The 18,241-nt window shown below is 48.7% G+C and overlaps 7 protein-coding genes across 7 annotated transcripts; 3 read left to right on the top strand and 4 right to left on the bottom strand.

Moving 5' to 3' along the window:
• Positions 1 to 50: 50 nt before the first annotated feature.
• FOBCDRAFT_165508 (uncharacterized protein) lies at positions 51 to 1,256 on the bottom strand. Its single transcript, XM_031189201.3, has 2 exons — positions 870 to 1,256; positions 51 to 824 (listed from the first exon to the last, which is right to left on the bottom strand). The coding sequence occupies exons 1-2, from the start codon at positions 1,169 to 1,171 to the stop codon at positions 116 to 118; spliced, it is 1,011 nt and encodes a 336-aa protein (XP_031036466.1). The 5' UTR covers positions 1,172 to 1,256; the 3' UTR covers positions 51 to 115.
• Positions 1,257 to 1,553: 297 nt separating this feature from the next.
• FOBCDRAFT_262913 (uncharacterized protein) lies at positions 1,554 to 2,186 on the top strand. The gene is made up of 3 exons (XM_031189200.3): positions 1,554 to 1,802; positions 1,847 to 2,076; positions 2,127 to 2,186. The coding sequence occupies exons 1-3, from the start codon at positions 1,622 to 1,624 to the stop codon at positions 2,157 to 2,159; spliced, it is 444 nt and encodes a 147-aa protein (XP_031036465.2). The 5' UTR covers positions 1,554 to 1,621; the 3' UTR covers positions 2,160 to 2,186.
• A 660-nt stretch (positions 2,187 to 2,846) lies between these two features.
• Positions 2,847 to 4,439, bottom strand: FOBCDRAFT_187064 (uncharacterized protein). The gene is made up of 2 exons (XM_031189199.3): positions 3,180 to 4,439; positions 2,847 to 3,131 (listed from the first exon to the last, which is right to left on the bottom strand). The coding sequence occupies exons 1-2, from the start codon at positions 4,330 to 4,332 to the stop codon at positions 2,926 to 2,928; spliced, it is 1,359 nt and encodes a 452-aa protein (XP_031036464.2). The 5' UTR covers positions 4,333 to 4,439; the 3' UTR covers positions 2,847 to 2,925.
• A 429-nt stretch (positions 4,440 to 4,868) lies between these two features.
• On the bottom strand, positions 4,869 to 7,369 carry FOBCDRAFT_187065 (fungal-specific transcription factor domain-containing protein). The gene is made up of 5 exons (XM_031189198.3): positions 6,706 to 7,369; positions 6,450 to 6,661; positions 6,001 to 6,404; positions 5,403 to 5,954; positions 4,869 to 5,354 (listed from the first exon to the last, which is right to left on the bottom strand). Exons 1-5 carry the CDS (start codon positions 7,088 to 7,090, stop codon positions 4,907 to 4,909), a joined length of 2,001 nt encoding a protein of 666 aa, XP_031036463.2. The 5' UTR covers positions 7,091 to 7,369; the 3' UTR covers positions 4,869 to 4,906.
• An 853-nt stretch (positions 7,370 to 8,222) lies between these two features.
• FOBCDRAFT_262916 (fungal-specific transcription factor domain-containing protein) lies at positions 8,223 to 10,471 on the top strand. The gene is made up of 2 exons (XM_031189195.3): positions 8,223 to 8,416; positions 8,480 to 10,471. Exons 1-2 carry the CDS (start codon positions 8,258 to 8,260, stop codon positions 10,280 to 10,282), a joined length of 1,962 nt encoding a protein of 653 aa, XP_031036460.2. The 5' UTR covers positions 8,223 to 8,257; the 3' UTR covers positions 10,283 to 10,471.
• A 317-nt stretch (positions 10,472 to 10,788) lies between these two features.
• FOBCDRAFT_277635 (uncharacterized protein) lies at positions 10,789 to 11,116 on the bottom strand (the record flags this gene model as incomplete). The annotated part of the gene is made up of 2 exons (XM_031189197.2): positions 10,789 to 10,836; positions 10,889 to 11,116. 2 exons carry the CDS (start codon positions 11,114 to 11,116, stop codon positions 10,789 to 10,791), a joined length of 276 nt encoding a protein of 91 aa, XP_031036462.2.
• Positions 11,117 to 15,934: 4,818 nt separating this feature from the next.
• On the top strand, positions 15,935 to 17,266 carry FOBCDRAFT_277636 (uncharacterized protein; the record flags this gene model as incomplete). The annotated part of the gene is made up of 2 exons (XM_059611546.1): positions 15,935 to 15,964; positions 16,022 to 17,266. 2 exons carry the CDS (start codon positions 15,935 to 15,937, stop codon positions 17,264 to 17,266), a joined length of 1,275 nt encoding a protein of 424 aa, XP_059467720.1.
• Positions 17,267 to 18,241: the final 975 nt, after the last annotated feature.

Genomic DNA, 18,241 nt, shown 5'->3' on the forward strand with positions numbered 1-18,241 from the left:
GCTATTGTGAGTATTGGCCAAGGATACTCTCGAAGACACTCAGGAATAGCTGTTTTCAAAACGCTTAAATTTGTCTTATTCTAATTCATTTATATACTTCATTGTCTTCATTCTTTTAATCCTCGCTCTGGTAGAACTGAGGAAGCTTAAACAGCTTCTTAGCGTTATCCTTTCCAATTTTTCTCTTATCAACATCATTAATAGCCAGACCATCATACCACGTGCAAGCATCTGAAAAGTTCTCGAAAGGATAATCGATAGAGAACAGAATGCGATCGGCTCCAACCTCTCCCAGGCAGAACTGTAGTGTCGAGGTTGAGAAATGTCCACTGGTGGTGATCCACAAGTTGCGGGCAAAGTATTCTCGGATAGTCAGCTTGCAAGACAGACCAAGAGGCTTCTTGATATCCTCGAACCAATGGTTGATTCGCCACATATCGAAGGGAATATGCTCGCCGAGATGGCCGAGAACAATCTGGAGCTTGGGATGTCTGTCAAAGACACCGTTGGTAACCATACCCAGGGCGTGAAGGCTGACACCTTGGGCGAAGCTCAGAGGAGGACCAATGAGCCAGCTGCGCTTGGCCCAGAGCTTCTCGTGGATGGAGCCTGTGGGGTTGCGGGGGTGGAGGTAGAAGGGGACATCCAAGTCTGTAACTGTTGACCAGAAGACATCCCACTCAGGGCCGTCGTAAAAGATCATGTCGTCTCCATCTGCACCAGCTCGTTGAGTGTCGTTGACAAGAGCACCCTTGAAGCCGTACTTGGTGACAACTCTTCGAAGCTCCTCAGCAGCTTCCTTGGGGTCGTGCATAGAGAGAGTGCTGAAGTTGTTAGTGAAGTTCTCGAATATGTGACATATGACTTACGCAAAAGCACCGAGACGATCAGGGTGAGCCTTGATAGCATCGGCGATATAGTCGTTAACCTCGACAGCTAGTGCCTGAGCCTCCTTGGGATCCCAGACATCTTGCACACCAGGTGCAGTGTATGAAAGAATTGTGTATCCAACACCATGCTCGTTCATGTACTTGATGCGCTGCTCTGTGATATCGTTGATCTCGGCAGCATGCTTATCAGGGTCGATGGCAAAGAGGCCAGCCCACCATCGTGTTCGCTCCTTGTGACGGGGGAGAGCGAAAGCTTCCTCAAGAGCAACCTTGCCGAGCATGATGAATAAGATATGTGTTTGAGGAAGATGATGTGAGAGTGTGAATTGATGATGATTATATTTTATTATCTGGAGTTGAACATGGACATATATATTCAACTTGATAACTATCAACTTCATACAATACAACCATAGAGGCCGCATTACCCCATTCCGGATAATGCACCCGCCTCGTAATTCCGTTGATTCCGTTTGGACGAGCGGGTAATGCACCGTCAATGCTAAACCTTAACAGGGAACGGCATTTGCCCGCGGTCCGATCAATCTGCGGGGTACGATCGTCAAGACACTGACTACAGTGGGAGCGCTCACTAAGGAAGATCCGAAGTCCACTATCGGAAGTCGGAAGCAGGGTCACGGAGCGACACATTATTGAGATAAACTGCAACGCACAAGCTTTGAGACAGCGCAATTCAGAATCATCACAAGATCAGAAAAGAAACCGCAAAAATGGAACAGTCGTATTCTGTGCAGAGTCCCTCGGATCAATCGGTTCAACCGCACGTTATCCAGTTCCTCCAGGCCTTTTATGCCGTTTCCGACACTCCCGGGGAGACGGACAAGTATGTAGACATGTTTGCCAAGGACGCGACGTTTGTACTCGCATCAAAGAAGGCGTCAGGTCACGCTGGTAAGTCTTTTCGTCAGGTGTATGGACAGCAATTGACGGTGTAGAAATCACTACTTTGAGACAAGGAATGTGGGAGGCTGTTGCGTCGCGGAAGCACACTCTCAGCAAGGTGTACCCGTTTGGCGCTGGTTCAGACGAGGTCATGCTCCATGGTTCAGTGGCTTTGCAACTGAAGAATGGCGGCTCGGCAGAGATTGAGTGGGCTGGGAGGGCCGAGCTGGAGAAGACGGCTGCTGACGGGAAGTATCGGCTCAAGTTTTACCAGGTGTATTTGGTGAGGACCTCGATGCTACGGACAAGAGACATGATGCTAATGTGTGATAGGATACTGGAGCTGCCGCAGCATACAAGAAATAGACTTAATAGAATACTGTTCAACGATGATATACAGCTGGTGCAGGCATTTGGAATTATGTGACGGTTCGCCGGCTGCTGGAGCCTGGCAGTTATGTCTTGTCTAGTAGAACGAGTCTGGGGTCGAGCCTCATCTCAACGACATAAGAGACTGGCTTCTTGCTAGGCCTTTTGACCTGTTCTGATCACAACATCATTGTGTCTGAGGCTAGCGAGATCGACAGGGGCCTTCAATGTCGTTTCTGTAGCGTGTTATGATACGAGAGCGTCAAGAAGATGAGGAGGCTGGATACTGGCTCGAGGGATAAGACTGTCCCTTGACAACCTGCACATATTACCGCGGATAAGAGAAGACGAGTACTGATGTGTAAACTAACCAGCGGGTACCTGACCAAGAGGAAATCCAGTCAAATCCCGGACTAGTCCGCTGCTGCCACTGGGGACTTGAGATAGATTGCAGATCCCAACCGTTGCAAACCCCTGGATCTTGCCGGATACGGGAAGAGTAGAGACGCTTGGAAGGCGGCAAGGGTGTCAAACACCCCCGGACATCCACTAATATGATCGAAGGTTTGACCAGGGGTTTTTTGAAAGGTTTATGGTCTGGGGTATTGGTGCGAAGTAGCTATCACCCCGATCTGCCTGCAGCAGAGGTGGAGACATAAGGTGTAAGGGAATAAAGGCGACAGGTTAATGAACCAATTTAACATTTTGAAAACCGACTATAACAAAGCTAAGATGTAAATGTCCCCAACTCCTCTTTTCCCATTTATGCACCGACAATAACACCATTTGGCAGCTCAAGACCCAGAGGCAGACCGTTGAGGAAGCCACCAGCGTACTTCTCTCCTTGTGCCTTGGCCAACTTCTCCTCGATATCCCTGTACATGTCATATGTGTTCATCTCCTCAATGGTGAGGACCTCCTTCTCGTTCTCAACCTTGTATGTAGAGATGTTCTTGTTAACAGAGAAGCCTGTGAAAGTCAGTATAAATCGAATCTATGAAGTATCGAGTGACCTACCAATTCGCTCATTAATGTTGTAGGCAGCCTTGGCAGCGGCAGCTTGGACACGGGTAGCTCGGGGCAGGCGGACCTTGTCGTAGACAGACAGAGCCTGCTTGACATCACCGTTGAAATATCGCTTGCTGAACAAGATACCGAGAGCAGCAGCATCCTCAATGGCCATGCATGCACCCTGAGACTGATGAGGCATCATGGGGTGACCAGCATCTCCGAGAAGGCAAACGTTCTCCTTGGCGATGTAGGGATAAGGCTGGTGAACCCACAGACGCCAGGGCTGGATCTCCTTTCCAATGGCGAGATGTCCAAAGACTTGGCGGTCGAGCTCGGGATAAGGCTTGAGGAGATCCTCGGTGGGGAGATCTTCAGATCCCCAGGCCTGTGTAGTGTAGTCACCCTGGTCGCGGGGGAAGAAGCAGTAGTATGAGAGAAGCTTGCCACCGTTGCAAGGAGAGAGGACGATCTTGTCCCACTTTCCTTCTTGACCACCCCAGTACTCGAGAGCACTGTTTTGTGAGTAGTCGACAAGACCAGCCTTGACGGCTTCTTCGGTTGTGACGTTGCAATGAAGGCAGCTCTGGTCGGAGGGCTTCTTCTCAGGGTTAATGCCGAGAATCTTTCGAACAGCAGAGCCAATACCATCAGCACCAATGATAAGATCGTGCTTGGCAGTGACACCATTCTCAAAAGTGATAGTGCCTGTGGGGAAGTCGATAGCGGAGCACTTGTGGTTGACTAGTAGCTTTGCGGGAGTACCCTCTCCCTCGCCCATAGCAGTATCCTTCAACATAGCATGCATGTATTGTCTGTGAAACATGTTGTATACGAAACCCCATCGCTTCTCGTAGTCATCGAGATCGTAAACACTAACAGGCTCGCCGGTCTTCCAGTCACGGTTGATCAGCTTCTTGAGAACGACGGGGTCTCCCTTGGCGACATCGACGTCCCACTCGTGCAGCCAGCGAGTTCCGTTGGCGGCGCAGGATACTGAAGCGCCGACTTCACCGGCAAAGTCTGAGCGCTCGTAGATGGTGACGTCGTGGCCTGCGCGGCGGAGAGCAATTGCTACTGACATGCCACCGATGCCGCCGCCGATGACACCAACGCTGAGGCGCTTCCAGTTGGGCATGGTGGGAGCGTTGTCCTTGATCATTGTGAAGGTGTGAGAAGATGCGGTATGATATGGACAGCTGAGATGAGATGTTGAGACTTGAGTGATTGTAGGATGAGATGGATGTTATTGTATTGAATGAGTTGATGATGATGAATTGAATCGATTTGAAGCTGAGCAACCATCACTATTTAGCTTCCTCTCGTCCAACGTTATCTACCCCGGATCGCCAACCATTCAGAGTTCATACCCGCCCTGCAACCACTATCGACTGCTTCAACCGCCTGCGGCTGTAATTTTCGGAAGTTCCGTATTCACGATAGGTTATCTAGAGATAGCGGAAGTCCACAGTACGGAAGTGGTGCGATATCCGCTAGCGTCGGGTAATGCACTACGACCAGTTTTGCTGATAGCACCCGCCTATTTGCGGTAAACTCAGTGCGGATCTACGGATCGTAGATGGGGATCTCATGGGATAGCCACTTGATCAATTGCCCCGATGATTAGCGGAGGTTGGATACGCGGATGTCAAGTGTTGGTGTTGTCACGGATGGCGATATTGAAGATGGTGATGTTCATAGAGGCTCATCAATTCATACAGTTCTAGACAGCTAATTCATGATAAAAATGGATACGTATCCCATAAAGACACGTTCAATGTCTCCCAGTCCAAACTGAAATCACTACCATCAGGCTGTTGAAACACCCAATCCTGCATCGTATCATCCATCATCTGACCAGTCTGAGAATCTGTGAAAGGAAACATCGTATCTAGCATCTGCTGGGCAGACTGTGACCCTGCATTCTCAGGCGGTGCATCCAGACTAAAGAGCTTGGAGACGTAGCGGCTTCTTCCACTAGATGCTTCGTTTGACCGTCGCTTCTCAATAGCCCCAGATAAATTTGTCAGAATGTCGAGATAATGCGCTGCTTGTGGACTTTGAGTTGCTAAATGCCTAAGGACATCTTTGGCGCCTTCGAATGCGTTGCTGATGTCCGATTCAACGGGGTACTTGGCGAATATCTCTAGACCGAGTACTAAACCCGATGCGAAGACGAGAGCTCTGTGGACAGTTAGCATGTAGATCTTTGGATATTGTCAGTGAACATACTTCATGATGCACATGTTTCCCTGCAGGAGCCCAGCATTGAGAGCTTCGGAACATGTTTGTGATAGATACATCGCTGCATCAAGACACGCGGCAGCCAACTGAGTATGCGCTCCCTTTCCAGGACCCTTGGATGTAAGTGCCGAGACCAAGAACGGTCTTGAAACCAACATGACAGCAAGATAATAGAGACACGACACGTAAACTTTGGCAATAGCTCCGTGTTGTTGCGTTACTGTTCCCGGACTGGGATCCGCTGAGGGTATCTTGACAGAAGCAGGAAGTTCCCGCTTCCATCGTTCAATATCTTGGAGGAACTGCTCGACAATTGCAGTCGTGACCTTCTTCTGATCATACAACGTGTCTGTAATATCGTTGATGATGGTGGAAACTCTGTTGGACGCCATTAAATGCTCGGTAATGCTATCGCCCTTTTGCGCGACGTCATCCAATTTGCTGCTGCTATTCGATCGGATCTGGGCAGAAGCGGATGGTCGGCCGAGAAGCGAATTAACAAGCTTATCAAGGATACACACACTCATCCATACCCGCAATCTAAGCCATTAGCCATATCCGAACCACTATAAAGGCCCAAACTTACTTTGACTGATCTTCTGGTCCTGGTTTCGCAGCATAAGACTCTCGACTATGCAGACCCAAAGCAAGGGCAGCTTTTGCAGCGACACCGAGATACATAAACGCTGCGTTTCTTCTGCACTCGCCCAGCATGAAGAATGCCATGAGGAGGAATGTGCGGACCATGTCTAGGTCTGGATCTTCAAGGAACCCGACAAATGCTTGGCTGCGAGCTCGGCGGAAATATGCTTGGCCTATTGTTCGCGCGCTGGAGAGGGACTCGCATTGAGCTCCGATTGCGATTACCAAGTCGATTGAGGCTTGTTTTAGTGGTGAGAGATTGGGAGAGGGAGAATATCCTGTGTCGTCGTCTATATTGAGGAGAGTCTCGAGTTCCGACGCGTCAAAGACGTGGATTAATGCTTCGGTCTGCTGTCATCAGTATGCATTCAAGACCGTTTGATGCAGACATACCACTACGTAATACGATCTCAAGTATTGCTGTTTTTGATCCGGACTTAATCTCATCGCGCTCTTCTCATCGTGTGTTGTAGCTGTTGGTGACTCAATCTCTAGCATGGTGTCGCTCTTCTCATTGTGAGAAAATGCCGATGGTCCAATCTGCTGCGACACCAAATTTCGCACAATCTGCAGAAACGAGATTGATGCAGCGCCTCCAATGTAAACTAACGAATAAGCATCTCATCAACAAAATTGAATGGTTGCATACCTCTTTCGCCTCTCGAGTTCAATAGCATCCGTGGTGGATTCGACGCTTCAGTCTGACTGTCCTTCTCATCATCCTGCTGCGAATGCGACGGCGACAACGGTCTATACCCCTCATCCGTCTCCATCGGCTGACTGCTCTGATGCGAACTCGCACTCATCTGCTCCGTAGTAACTGATCCCGCCGCCGCAGCCTTTGCAGCCTCAGCGCGAGCTCTTGTTCTCGACCCCCTCGGAGCGTAGGTGATGAAGCACTGCGACTCAAGACCGCGGCGGACGCATTGCGTACAGGGAGCTGAGCCACTGCATCTCTTTTTCGTCTCGCGACATAAGTTGCAGGCTTCTGCTGCTCTTTGTCGTTGGTGCGCTGGGACTATTGGGCGAGGCATTGTGATTTGTGGTGTTTGGGGATGTTTGTGACGGGGACGGGGGGCATTCCGTAGAGATAAGGGCGATGAGAGGGCGTGCGTCCCACCGGCTTCCGATGGGGTTCCGTAGGTGATAAGCTTCCCCCCCGAAGACTCGGTTTAGGCTACTGATAGTGCTGTTTGCGGGGTAGAAGTGCCGGGTTTTCACTGGTTGGGGGGATTGTACCTAACTGAAGAGCTTGACCGTGTTGAGATGGTGACAAGGGCTCGCTGACTGAGATACCGACAAGCCCGATTGGGTGGAGCCCATGACTTGGAGAGGGTCCTTCAGTCTCTTGCTGGATTCACTGCGCTAGTAGCTTATTTGTTCCTTTCAGCCTTGTCGGTATCAAGCAATGGTGAGTCTGTTCCACGTGCTGGCTCCAGTTTTGCGCTTGAGGGTTCGTTTAACTGGGCCCATTTTGAAGAAATGACATCATTGCCGGGCTTCATATACCCTAGAGTCTCATACGCTGAACTTTCGTTATTCACTACCTCGTAACAGATCAGATTGGGACTGTAAAAATAGTAATACTGCATTGAAAGTAACAGGTAACTTACACTTACATCACTAAGCTTGTCCTCAGAACCAAACAGAACTGGATCTAGGTAGTTGAAGATCTTGAGTAAGGATGTTTATGGTTACTAACATTATTCTGATTTGAAACAATGGCGAGATAATAAATTGAGAAAAGGTTAATCCGCCTACTTTTCTTCTCAAAGACCATTCACAGCATTCTGTAAGTCAGAACCCTTTTAGATAGTAAGTATTCTTTATACCGACATCAGATTAGTGTATCACTGGATTTAGATACCTCATCAATGACATCAACATCGGAGCCTTGATTCTGACCGACTTGACATGGTTCAACCACTATATTAAGAGAGTCTTATCTAATACCAAGAAAACTATAAATCTCGGTTGTTCCCAGTATAAAACAAGACCATTATCACCTCCGATCACGACATGCGAGATAAGGCCGGGCATAAGGGCCGAATCCGGCCAAATCTTAGGGAGATCCATCTTTTGCCGGCATTGAACCGGAGATTGATTGTCCTTATCGATAAAGTGGGTCACTTCTGACTCTTCCGCATTAACATTTCATCCCTCATTAATAAACCATCGCCTCCGAAAACCCAACCCGAAAAATGTCTGCAACCGATGACGGAGAACTTCCCGCCGTGTTCGAGTCGGCCTCAGCCTACGACACACACTCAGACAGGGACACTGATCGGATAAGATCGCCGCGGCGTGGCCTCAAGAGGATATCGGCAGCGTGCCAGAGATGTCGCCGAAGAAAACAAAAAGTACGTGCTACCACATTTTCTCGGGTCCACGACGACATAATGAACTGACTTTTGTGACCAAAGTGTGACGGCAGACATCCCGTATGCGGGGCTTGTGCTGCTGCAAATGTGCCCTGTGTCCCCTCAGATCGTCTCGTTGTCAAGGTCGACAGGGAATGCGAATGCGACCATCTGAGAGGCCAGGTAGAGCGCTTGAAAGACCGGGTGAATGAGCTGCAAACACAACTCGCTATGCAATCGAGACTCCCGTCGGAAGCTCGGTCTCAGGAAAGTCATCTGCAGATAAGATCTGTCACCGATCGCCAAGAACCCGATGGCTCGGTTGCGAGCTTGGAGAGGGGATATGTTGGACGCATGCTTCTGCCAACTTTTCGAGGATTGGGACCTAATGGCGCTTCCGAGACGGGTTTTATGACTGGACCTTGGCAATTGTGGCATGGGTTATCAGCAAGTGAGACGCCTCCGACCGCCACGTCAAGCACATTCTCTCTTCACCGAGACGGCCTCAGCCTGATTGAAGTATTCTTCGATCGTCGATGGCCGCAATATCCAGTCCTTCATCGCCCAACATTCATGGAACAGCATTACATACCATACTGCAACGGCCAAGTCAGGAGCAGGTTATCAGCGTTTGAAGTCCACATGGTTCTCGCGATTGGAGCATCGGAAAAAGCACGCATTAGTTCAGATGCACCCGTTTCTCACGAGTTCTTCTTTGAGGCAGCTGCGCGTGATCTTGACGCAGTGCTTTCAGCTGATGACCTCGACTGCATACGCTGTCTTTCCCTGCTTTGCTTGTTCGGCAGCAACGAGCCGCAGTCGGTCAATTTGTGGTACACCGTTGGCATGGCGTTGAGGCTTGCAGTAGGTATCGACATGCATCGGGAGGAGAGCCTTGCCAACAAGACCTTATTGGACGCCGAGATGCGAAAACGGTTATTCTGGAGCTTGTACACCATGGATCGAAGTGTCTCAATCTCTCTCGGCCGACCATTGGGTATCCAAGATGCTGATATCACGATACCCCTGCCATTGGTCCTCACCGATGAGCAAATTGCTGGACCTGCAGATCAAGCCATAGCGAATATCCTCCCCGACGTCAGAGACATGTCCGCATTTCGTCACATCGTCGAACTCCGCCAAATCAACGCCGGAATCTACTCAGCCCTCCACTCAGCAGGCGGGATAAACCTCGAAGGCCGAAACCTCGATGCCATACGCCAACAACACTACACCCGCCTCAATGCGTGGCTTCTCTCCGCCCCGAGATACCTTGCGCCACTGTCGATGTACCAAACGCCAGAGTGGTTCCAAATAGCCTATCACCAAGCCGTCATCAACCTCCACCGACCATCTCATGCATCGCCGGTGAGCAGCGCAGACGCCATTCGCTTATGTGCCGATTCATCAATAAGCCTCATTAGCTGCTACAATGCACTGTACGCGAAAAACAAGATAATCTACACTTTTGTGGCGCTAGACTCGCTATTCATGGCTGCTGTTACGATGCTGTACTCCATCAGAGCGAGTTCCGTGGTCCGTCTCGAACTAACAAGAGAAGTCGTCGAGGCCAATATTGAAACCTGCGTAAGACTCGTCTCTAAAATATCACACGGCAAGAAGGTCGGAGAGAGGAGCACTCAGATCATACGGAGACTGGGTAATGCAACGTTGGCCATTTTCGACAACACGTCACATGCCGAGGGCGAGATTGACACAGAGTTCATGTCATGGTTTGGAGTCAAAAGTCAGAATCCACCGCCTCGTCAAGAGTATCCTACGCCAAGCATCGACACAGCCTGGAACGATCTATTCGAGCATGGATACGACCTTAACAGTTTTCAAAACGTGCACTTGCTGCTATAGGTCAGAGTTGTAGTTAAACTAAGTTCAGTTGTTTCTTCAACCGTTGTGGATGGGTCGATTGCCAGGGATCCCTGGTTACATTCTGTGATTGAGTTTTGAACTCCGCAGCATCCGGTAACGGCATTGAGTCCAAGTTTACGAGAGCAGGATCAGCAGAGTTGAAGCTTACCTGGAAGCTGACTTTTTTGTTAATTTAATCAGCTATAAACCTTGTCTGAAGGTATTTCATGTGATCATCAGTTGAGTTTGTTTATGTGATCTTGCTGAGCTTGTTGATATCTTGTCACGATTCACAGTCAAGAGTCAAGTCAAGTCAAGTATATAACCCCTGTATGTATATTCAACCTCAGAATTAAGGTCATCGAAGTAAATACAAACATCAACACTGCCTATTGACATACGGAGTAGCTGGCATAGGCTTTCTCCGTCAGATCCTTCATACCATGGGTGCCCCAATATCCAACTGGGTACTCCATGGAATAAGTCAAGTCGCCGAGGCGTGTCACTTAGAGAAGGTTGACACAGTTGAGGAGAGCGACGTTGACGAGAGCGCCCTGCAACAGTTAGTCTCAAATCTTATTCTGCCTTTTCTCCTGGGTTACTCACATTAGGGGCATCAGTCTCGCAGCAGAAAGAGCTGGTCGAGCAACCGCCGAGAACCTGGACGAGACAGCTGAGACCGGTGCAGCAAACCTGCTGGCTCTGAGCAGAGCAGGCGGGCTGGTTTTTGTTGCCGCCGCCAGTGCGAGGCTCGACCTCGTAGTTGCCGGGAGCGGGAGCAGCGGTGGCAGCGGCGGCCATGGCGAGGACGGAGGCGATCTTGGTGAACTGCATTTTGAATGGAGTTGGGTTGAAAGAGTTGGTTTTTGGAGTGAGTGAAGTGGTTGAAGGTGTTGAGGATTCTGTTGGAGATGCTGATGAGTGTTGATGAGGATTTTGAGTCCAAGAGGGAGGATGATGGCCTCTTTATACTTGACGCTTCACACCAAAAGTGTTGAGCTCCCTGATCAAGGGCCTGTCTCCCTGACTGTACGAGATTGCTCCCAAGCCATGATACTACGTGACGATATTCCGCATCACACATCTCAGCTGAGTCCAGTCCATAGACTTTGAGTAGCGGAACTCGGGGCGATCACTGCACTGGTCTGTTAGTGGGGCTCAACTTTTTCTCCCTTGGTCTGTGATCTTCATCATCCACTCGGTACCTAGCCGGGATAAGGGAGAGATCCATGTTTCCCTGCTCAGATCATACTGTTGGTTGTTTGTCATGTCCAATTTCTTACAGGGATGGTTGCATTGTTTCAATATACTTTTTGCGTAACAGTACGACTCCAACTGCCGATGCCGCTAGTATTTTAGAATTGTAGGGCGAGAGTCCGCTCGTAAATTTTCAGGCCACGGATAGCCCCGGTATCTTGATTAGCGCCCGCACTATGGGGATTCAGGGCATCAAGTCCAATTTCAGCTAAGAATAGTACTGAGCAGTTATTGAATGAACAGCAAAATAAGCTCAGTAGAGTTCATTGAAGAGAAAACAACAAAATTAGATTGTGACACTGCCTTGGCTGTCCGGACCTTCGCTCCGTGACCAATACGTAGCATCGTCATGGGTCTGGCGCGGCTAACTGCAGTGATCCGCGACGTCCAAAAGCAATACTCTGCATGAGAAAAATGACACTCTTCAAAAGCCGAAAAGCATGGAAATGCACAGCATAAAACTTTGAGTGTAGTGGATTGTTCGTGTGAAGCACAAGGGTCTCGCGGTAGCCACGTCGTCAACGACAACTTGAAGCACCAGCATCAAGCGCCCTCATTTGCTCTCCCCTCCTGGTCCTTGGCTGAAAGCCAAAACGGGGCCGTGGTCCAATATGCAGCCACAATGGAGGTTTAACCCGCTGTAAACTTGGAATAAATTGCTTTTTCGATGGTCCGTTGTCCTAGACCGAGACAGCCACGACAACCACGCGTTCCTGGCTCAATTGTCTTAGCTGCCATTATTGGACCATGCAGCGATCGGCAAAAGGGCAAGTCTAGCCTCCAGAGTCTCACCCACCAAAATGTCTTATTGCCGATAGCCCGGTAGGAAGGGCTGAGACTAAGGTTTTAATTGGACCCAACTGCCGGAAGTCTCAGCCCGGTGGCTTGACGCCGATGATCAATGCTATTCATGGGACGAAAATACCAAAAGGGCGGAACTAGCTGATGAGTATTATGCGGAGAAGAACGCAAGGGCCAGAACGAGGGCAGAGAGCGTTACATCTGGCGTCTGACTTTGGCACCGCACACTGAACTATTTTCTGCGTTTACTTTTTCCTGTTGAAGATCTCTCCTCAATGTAGTAAAGCGCTCTCGTAACGCTTACAGGGAGAGAACCCCAAACAGGCTCTGTTGGCTCAGAAGAGAAAGTGGATTGTATGAATGTGCCGCAACAGTCCCTTAATTTAGCCCCCAAAATCCCAAGACGTTTCTGGCAAAACGTTCACTGCTGGATGTGGCAATACTGACATGCGTTCTTTACCCCTGCCATGGGAAGCCAAGGACCCGTTGGAATGTCTCAAAGGCGTATGTTCATAAAAGGCTTGGTTTACAAAGGGTCAATGGCGGAGTGAGGTGAAGACAAGAGTGATCTGCATTTTAAATACTCTGATAAGAAGCTCCGTGTTTTTACGGAGTTTGTATTACACTTCGAAAGTCCACCAGCCTCACGATTTGTCAACCAGGCCTGACTCGGTCTGATAGTCTGCATTCGATATCCCTACTAATTGTTGGCTAACAAAGGGATCCAATAGGGTAAAAGCACCTGTTTAGCCACTTGGTTGACTATTTAATTTTCCGAAGATCACTACCTAGATTATCGCTATATGTGCCAGCTCCTCCAAGATCTGCAATATGCAATATGGCTTTCATCAGCGTACAGAAATCGATATCAATCTTTGCCATGGTACAGGGTCGTATTGACCGAAGTGATCGTCGATCGCCACGACCTTGAGGCTTTGGGCTTGTGCAACGGAGTGACAGACACCAAGGCAAATTGGATCGGTGTGATGACACGGTGAGACAGCAGTAGTTCTTTCCGAGGTGGAAGGTCTTATTTTCAAGCCTTAGATCAGATCACCAACCTCAAAGACGCAGAATCTTGTTTTTTTGTTAGTCACCTTCCAATTTGTCAAGGTCTCGTGATGGCGCTGGGTTGGTACATGAATCATGATTATGCATCATGGTCTAATACCTAGATCTTCTTGCCAAGGCCATGCATTCTTTTTGATCCAGCCTTGGATCATCAAGATTGTCACTGGAGTTGACAAGGGTGATAGCTGGCTGGTTCGTATTGTAGATCTCATAGTTACATTGGCCTGGCTGTTAATATGACTGGTTACTTGGAAAGGGACCGGAGTTCTTGCCGGTCAAAACAACATCACCAGAAAAGGGAAAAGAGAGAAGAAGTCTTGGTGGGCAAACGAGTCAATGAGATACAAGGATCATGTATAAGATTAGTTGTCGATGGAGTAGTGGATATATGGGGACTTGGAGCTAATGCCAGGAACTTCATCGCGGCAGTAAAATGGCTTTACATCTCTTCCAAGCCGACTAAAAAAGACTCAACGGAATCCTCCTAAATTTACCATAAAATAGTATGAGTTTATCCCTAGTTACCTCAATATTTCTGTCTCTTAGACTAGCCGTTCGGAGCTTTCGTCCCTCCCCCAACTGTGCAGTTGACCAATTGCCGAACCTTTTTGCTTTTTCGAAGTGGTCTACAGTAATTATCCGCCTGTCGCGTTCCCGGCGGTAGCTCCCGTTGCTTTGCGCACTCCACCCTCATTTCGCTTTCTGGATAATCCACTTTGAATAATTGGCGAGATCCGAAGTGGAATGAGCCCTGCAAACGATGGACGGCTGACCGTCAATCCGTTCAAGCTCATTGCATGTACAGTCCAAGCAACAATGCTCAGCTATACCTTATACCAGACTCTCCAAAGACAGGGCCAGAGTTGAGTCAAGCTTCAGGGTAGTGTCTAAAGGCTTTGTGATCTGAATTGTATCGGGCCGTCGGAAGACTTGTTAAAGCCCACCGGGGTCACACAAAACATACACGGGCATGAATAAATGTAGTCAAGTGAAGCCCTTTGACACCTCGAGAAGAGCCTCGTTCATAGGCTGGGGATGAGACCATCTTGGATAGCAGCGTCGAAAGAGTCCGGGACGAGCGTCTAATGGACCGATAATCCCTCGATACAACTCGAGTCGTATTGTAACATCGTGTGCAGTTGGTATAGACCTTCTCTTCAGCATCAGGACAGACTTACCAAAGACGCGCGATTATCCCACTAAGCGAGGTCTTGATTGCTTGGTTACAACGCTCGAAATCCTTCCGAAAATTCACATTTATACAGCCCTCTGATTCAATTTCCGCTTCTTCACTGTTAGTCCCGCGTATTTGATTATCAGATTTGCTCTGAAAACCCAGACAAGAAGAAAAGCCGAACGTGAGGTCTAACCACGATGTGGCGACTACCACAGATCGACTATTGTTCATATGCCACCACTGTTGTAGTGTCTTCTTCGATGTTCAGCCGCCAACCACATAATCTGACAGCTTTGGGTTTCCTCCAAGGTAGACCAGAGCCACTAGAGGAAAATATTTGCCCCATTGAATGGTTGAATGCAGGACGATGTCACTTGAAACCTGGCGTATCGCCTCTCGCATATACCTTGAATCTGACGTACCTGAAAAGTCTGTTGAGCCGAAAGCTTCTGCTATACCATGAGTAATGAGAAACAAAAGATCATTAAGTGCTATTCTCCGAAATAGCCCCAAGAACCAGTTCCGAGGGCTCTTCCCTGTCCACAGTTTCGGCACTTGCATCACTGTTGAACCGAGTCGAACAAGACATGGCAAGAGGGAAGCATTCCAATATTTCATGAACCAACATACCCAACGGCCCAGCCTCTGTTCAAAGCTCAGCTAAGGGTCTTCGTAAATTGCTCTACTATCACCACCTGTCGCGTCGCCCCAGCCCTTTTTCAAGATAGTTGGGAGGCCAGCTAGCTCATACTCATTGACTTGCAAATATAGCCATTTTTCGCGGCAGGGCCATTCCGGTCCTTATCGAGAGGCTGTGAGATAGTGAATATACGAGCCATATTGTTTATACGGAGTTCTAGCTACTTTCCGCAACTGATTGTTTAATATTTAGCGACAGTTTCTATTCCCTGATTTCCTTTCAAGGCCGTGTCCGTCGGACATGGCGATTCTTGTAACTCCGACGGTCCATCTTTCGAGTTATGGCTGGATTCGCGGTCGGAAACGATGTCCAATAAGTCACGAGGCTACCTGCGCTTACGTCCTTGTATAAGAGATGCTTCATGACCCACTTGAATAAGAGAACTAATCGGGCTTCTTATAAGTGCCGAATTTCCCGACTCATGACGTGGAACGTAGCTAGATTCAAGGGTAACCATAAACGCCGACGGTGGTTAGCAGATCCAATCATTCCGATCTCTTTACTCACGAATAAACTGCGGCGCCTGATCAGATACCCGATGCTGGCATCGTTATCTCGAAAGGATAAATAAGGACTATTAATTCAAGATTCTCCTAAAGCAATATACTAAAACTTAATGGATAAACCTCATACCCAAACGACTACCATGACAAAATCACTCCAAGACATAAAAAAGGTCAGTCAAGCAAACTCTTGTTAATGGTCAAGAATGCGTTAAATTAAAGATAGACAGGTCATTATCATTGGAGGGGGACCAGCTGCGCTACTTGCCGCGCTTCGCCTTCGGCGCAAGAATGGAGTGACTCCTACCGTGTACGAGATCCGTCAGAATCCAACTACTCTTGGCGGCGCTATAGGGATCCCAGCGAACGGGCTCCGGCTGCTCCACCAACTCGGCCTCTACGATGAAGCAGTAGACAAAGGTTCACTGACCTCGAGGCTGGTCCTACATTCTCTCAATGGCTGCACCATGGGTGAGATAGACATGTCATCCTGGAGCAAGGAACAGACGGGGTTTGGATATTTGAGAATCCGCAGAACAGACATCATGGACATTCTTCTCAAGGCAGTTGAGCGCGAGAGCATCTCTTTCCAGTACGGCAGAACCCTTACTCATATCGAGGAAAAGAACGACCAGGTAATCGCCACTTTTGCGGACGGCAAGACTGATATAGCAGACTTTCTACTTGGATGCGATGGCATTCACTCTGCTGTCCGCAAGCTATATGTCGACCCGGACCAGAAACCTGAATATACTGGGATATCTAACATGTTTTCTATGGTCCAACTGCACGAGGTTTATACACCTTCTGGTCCTCTCAAGGATCTCAACGCGACTTTGACCTCTGACGGATTATTTGCTGTCACCCCAGCTACACCGACAGGCGACATTCTCTACTGGTTCTTCTCGCGAGAGATACCTCTTCCACAATCCGATGATGGCCGTGACGGATGGGAAGCCCGCGGTAAGGCCGAGACAGGGGCCTTTAAGTCAAACCTGCTCCACCTCTTGGGGGATCAGCCATCTGAATGGATGGACTTCCTGCATGACCTCGTCGAAAAGACAAAGATTGTCAAGTTCTATCCTATCTATAAGCTGCCAACTGGAAGACCATGGTTCAGGGGCCGTTGCCTGATTATCGGAGATGCCGCGCATGCTATGCCGCCTCACGCTAGCCAAGGTGTGTCGATGGCCTTGGAGGACGTCTTCCTGTTCTCGAAGATGCTAGAGACCTGCAGCCTACCTCCCGAAGATGCTCTTGCTGCTTATGTGGCCAAGCGGAAAGCAAGGACTGAGACAATGCTCAAAAGAGCCGAGGCAAACGGCTCGGTGCGCAAACAAACATCGCCGTGGCGCGTGCGTGCCAATGAGCTGGCCATTTCAGGGGGGTTATGGCTTTACAAGCTTGTTGGCCTGGAGCGCATGGGGCTCGGTCAAAAGGACTGGACGTACGATATCGAGACAGAAGTGTTCTGAATGGGAGAACTTCTTAGTCAAGTGTAGGATTTCTCAAAGGACTTTAAAGGTGTCGAACTAGGCGTGTATCCCGGGGGGTTCATAGGGTTGCTGTACAGATGATATAGTAATCACGGTTCTAAATTGTAATATCGCTTGCTTTGGTACGCTGTTATTAACTTCTTCCGCGCTTTACAAGGGTTGTAGGTAGAGGCTACGTGTTAACGTCGATTTGGTTTTGTAAACCTGTTCTTTGGTTCGTAGGGTGATGTGTTGACTTTGCACGTATTCTTCTGCCACCCCATCTTTCAATATGCAGTAACTTGAGGCGTGACCTTTTCCCTTACAGCACCTTATGAAACACTACGCTGACATCAGCATCACCGCTTCAGTATATAAATAATGTATCCCCAGACTCTACTAGAAACCTCAAAGTGGACTGGTAATTGAGGAAAACACCTGCAATAGCTCCCGCGGCTTAGGAATATAGCTCTTTATGGTAAAAAGGGCATTAGTCAGAATTGATTAAGACCGGGCTGTTAAGAACATTGTGTCGTGGGTTGGAGTTTGAGATCAGGCTCAAAATCTATTGGGTATATGCGATGTAATAGCCGGTGGCGAGCTAGATCGCAGAAGAGTCGGAAACAACTTCAAAAAGGGAAATTTTAATAACTTGGAACTTGAACTAGAAACATAGAAGATTCAGAAAAATGGGAAAAGGTTGTCAAATAGCACGCCGGTGCCAAAGCGTTCGAATACAAGGGTAGAAAGCGAAACTCCGAGTGAGTCTACGCATCATATAAAGTAGGCCCGGGATTAGCAGATGAAAACGAGCCAGTATGAACACCACATAACGCACGAAGACTTATCAGCTCTTTTTTCCCCGTTCCTTGCACCTTGTCAGCACAGTCTTTATTTACGGCATGGCACCTGTGAGGGAACGACTGTCTTAGACATGATACCAGCCAAAAAGAACCACCTGAACGACGCATCTAT

This window comes from Fusarium oxysporum, chromosome VIII (genome assembly GCF_013085055.1).
Source record: "Fusarium oxysporum Fo47 chromosome VIII, complete sequence".
Lineage (NCBI taxonomy): Eukaryota > Fungi > Ascomycota > Sordariomycetes > Hypocreales > Nectriaceae > Fusarium > Fusarium oxysporum.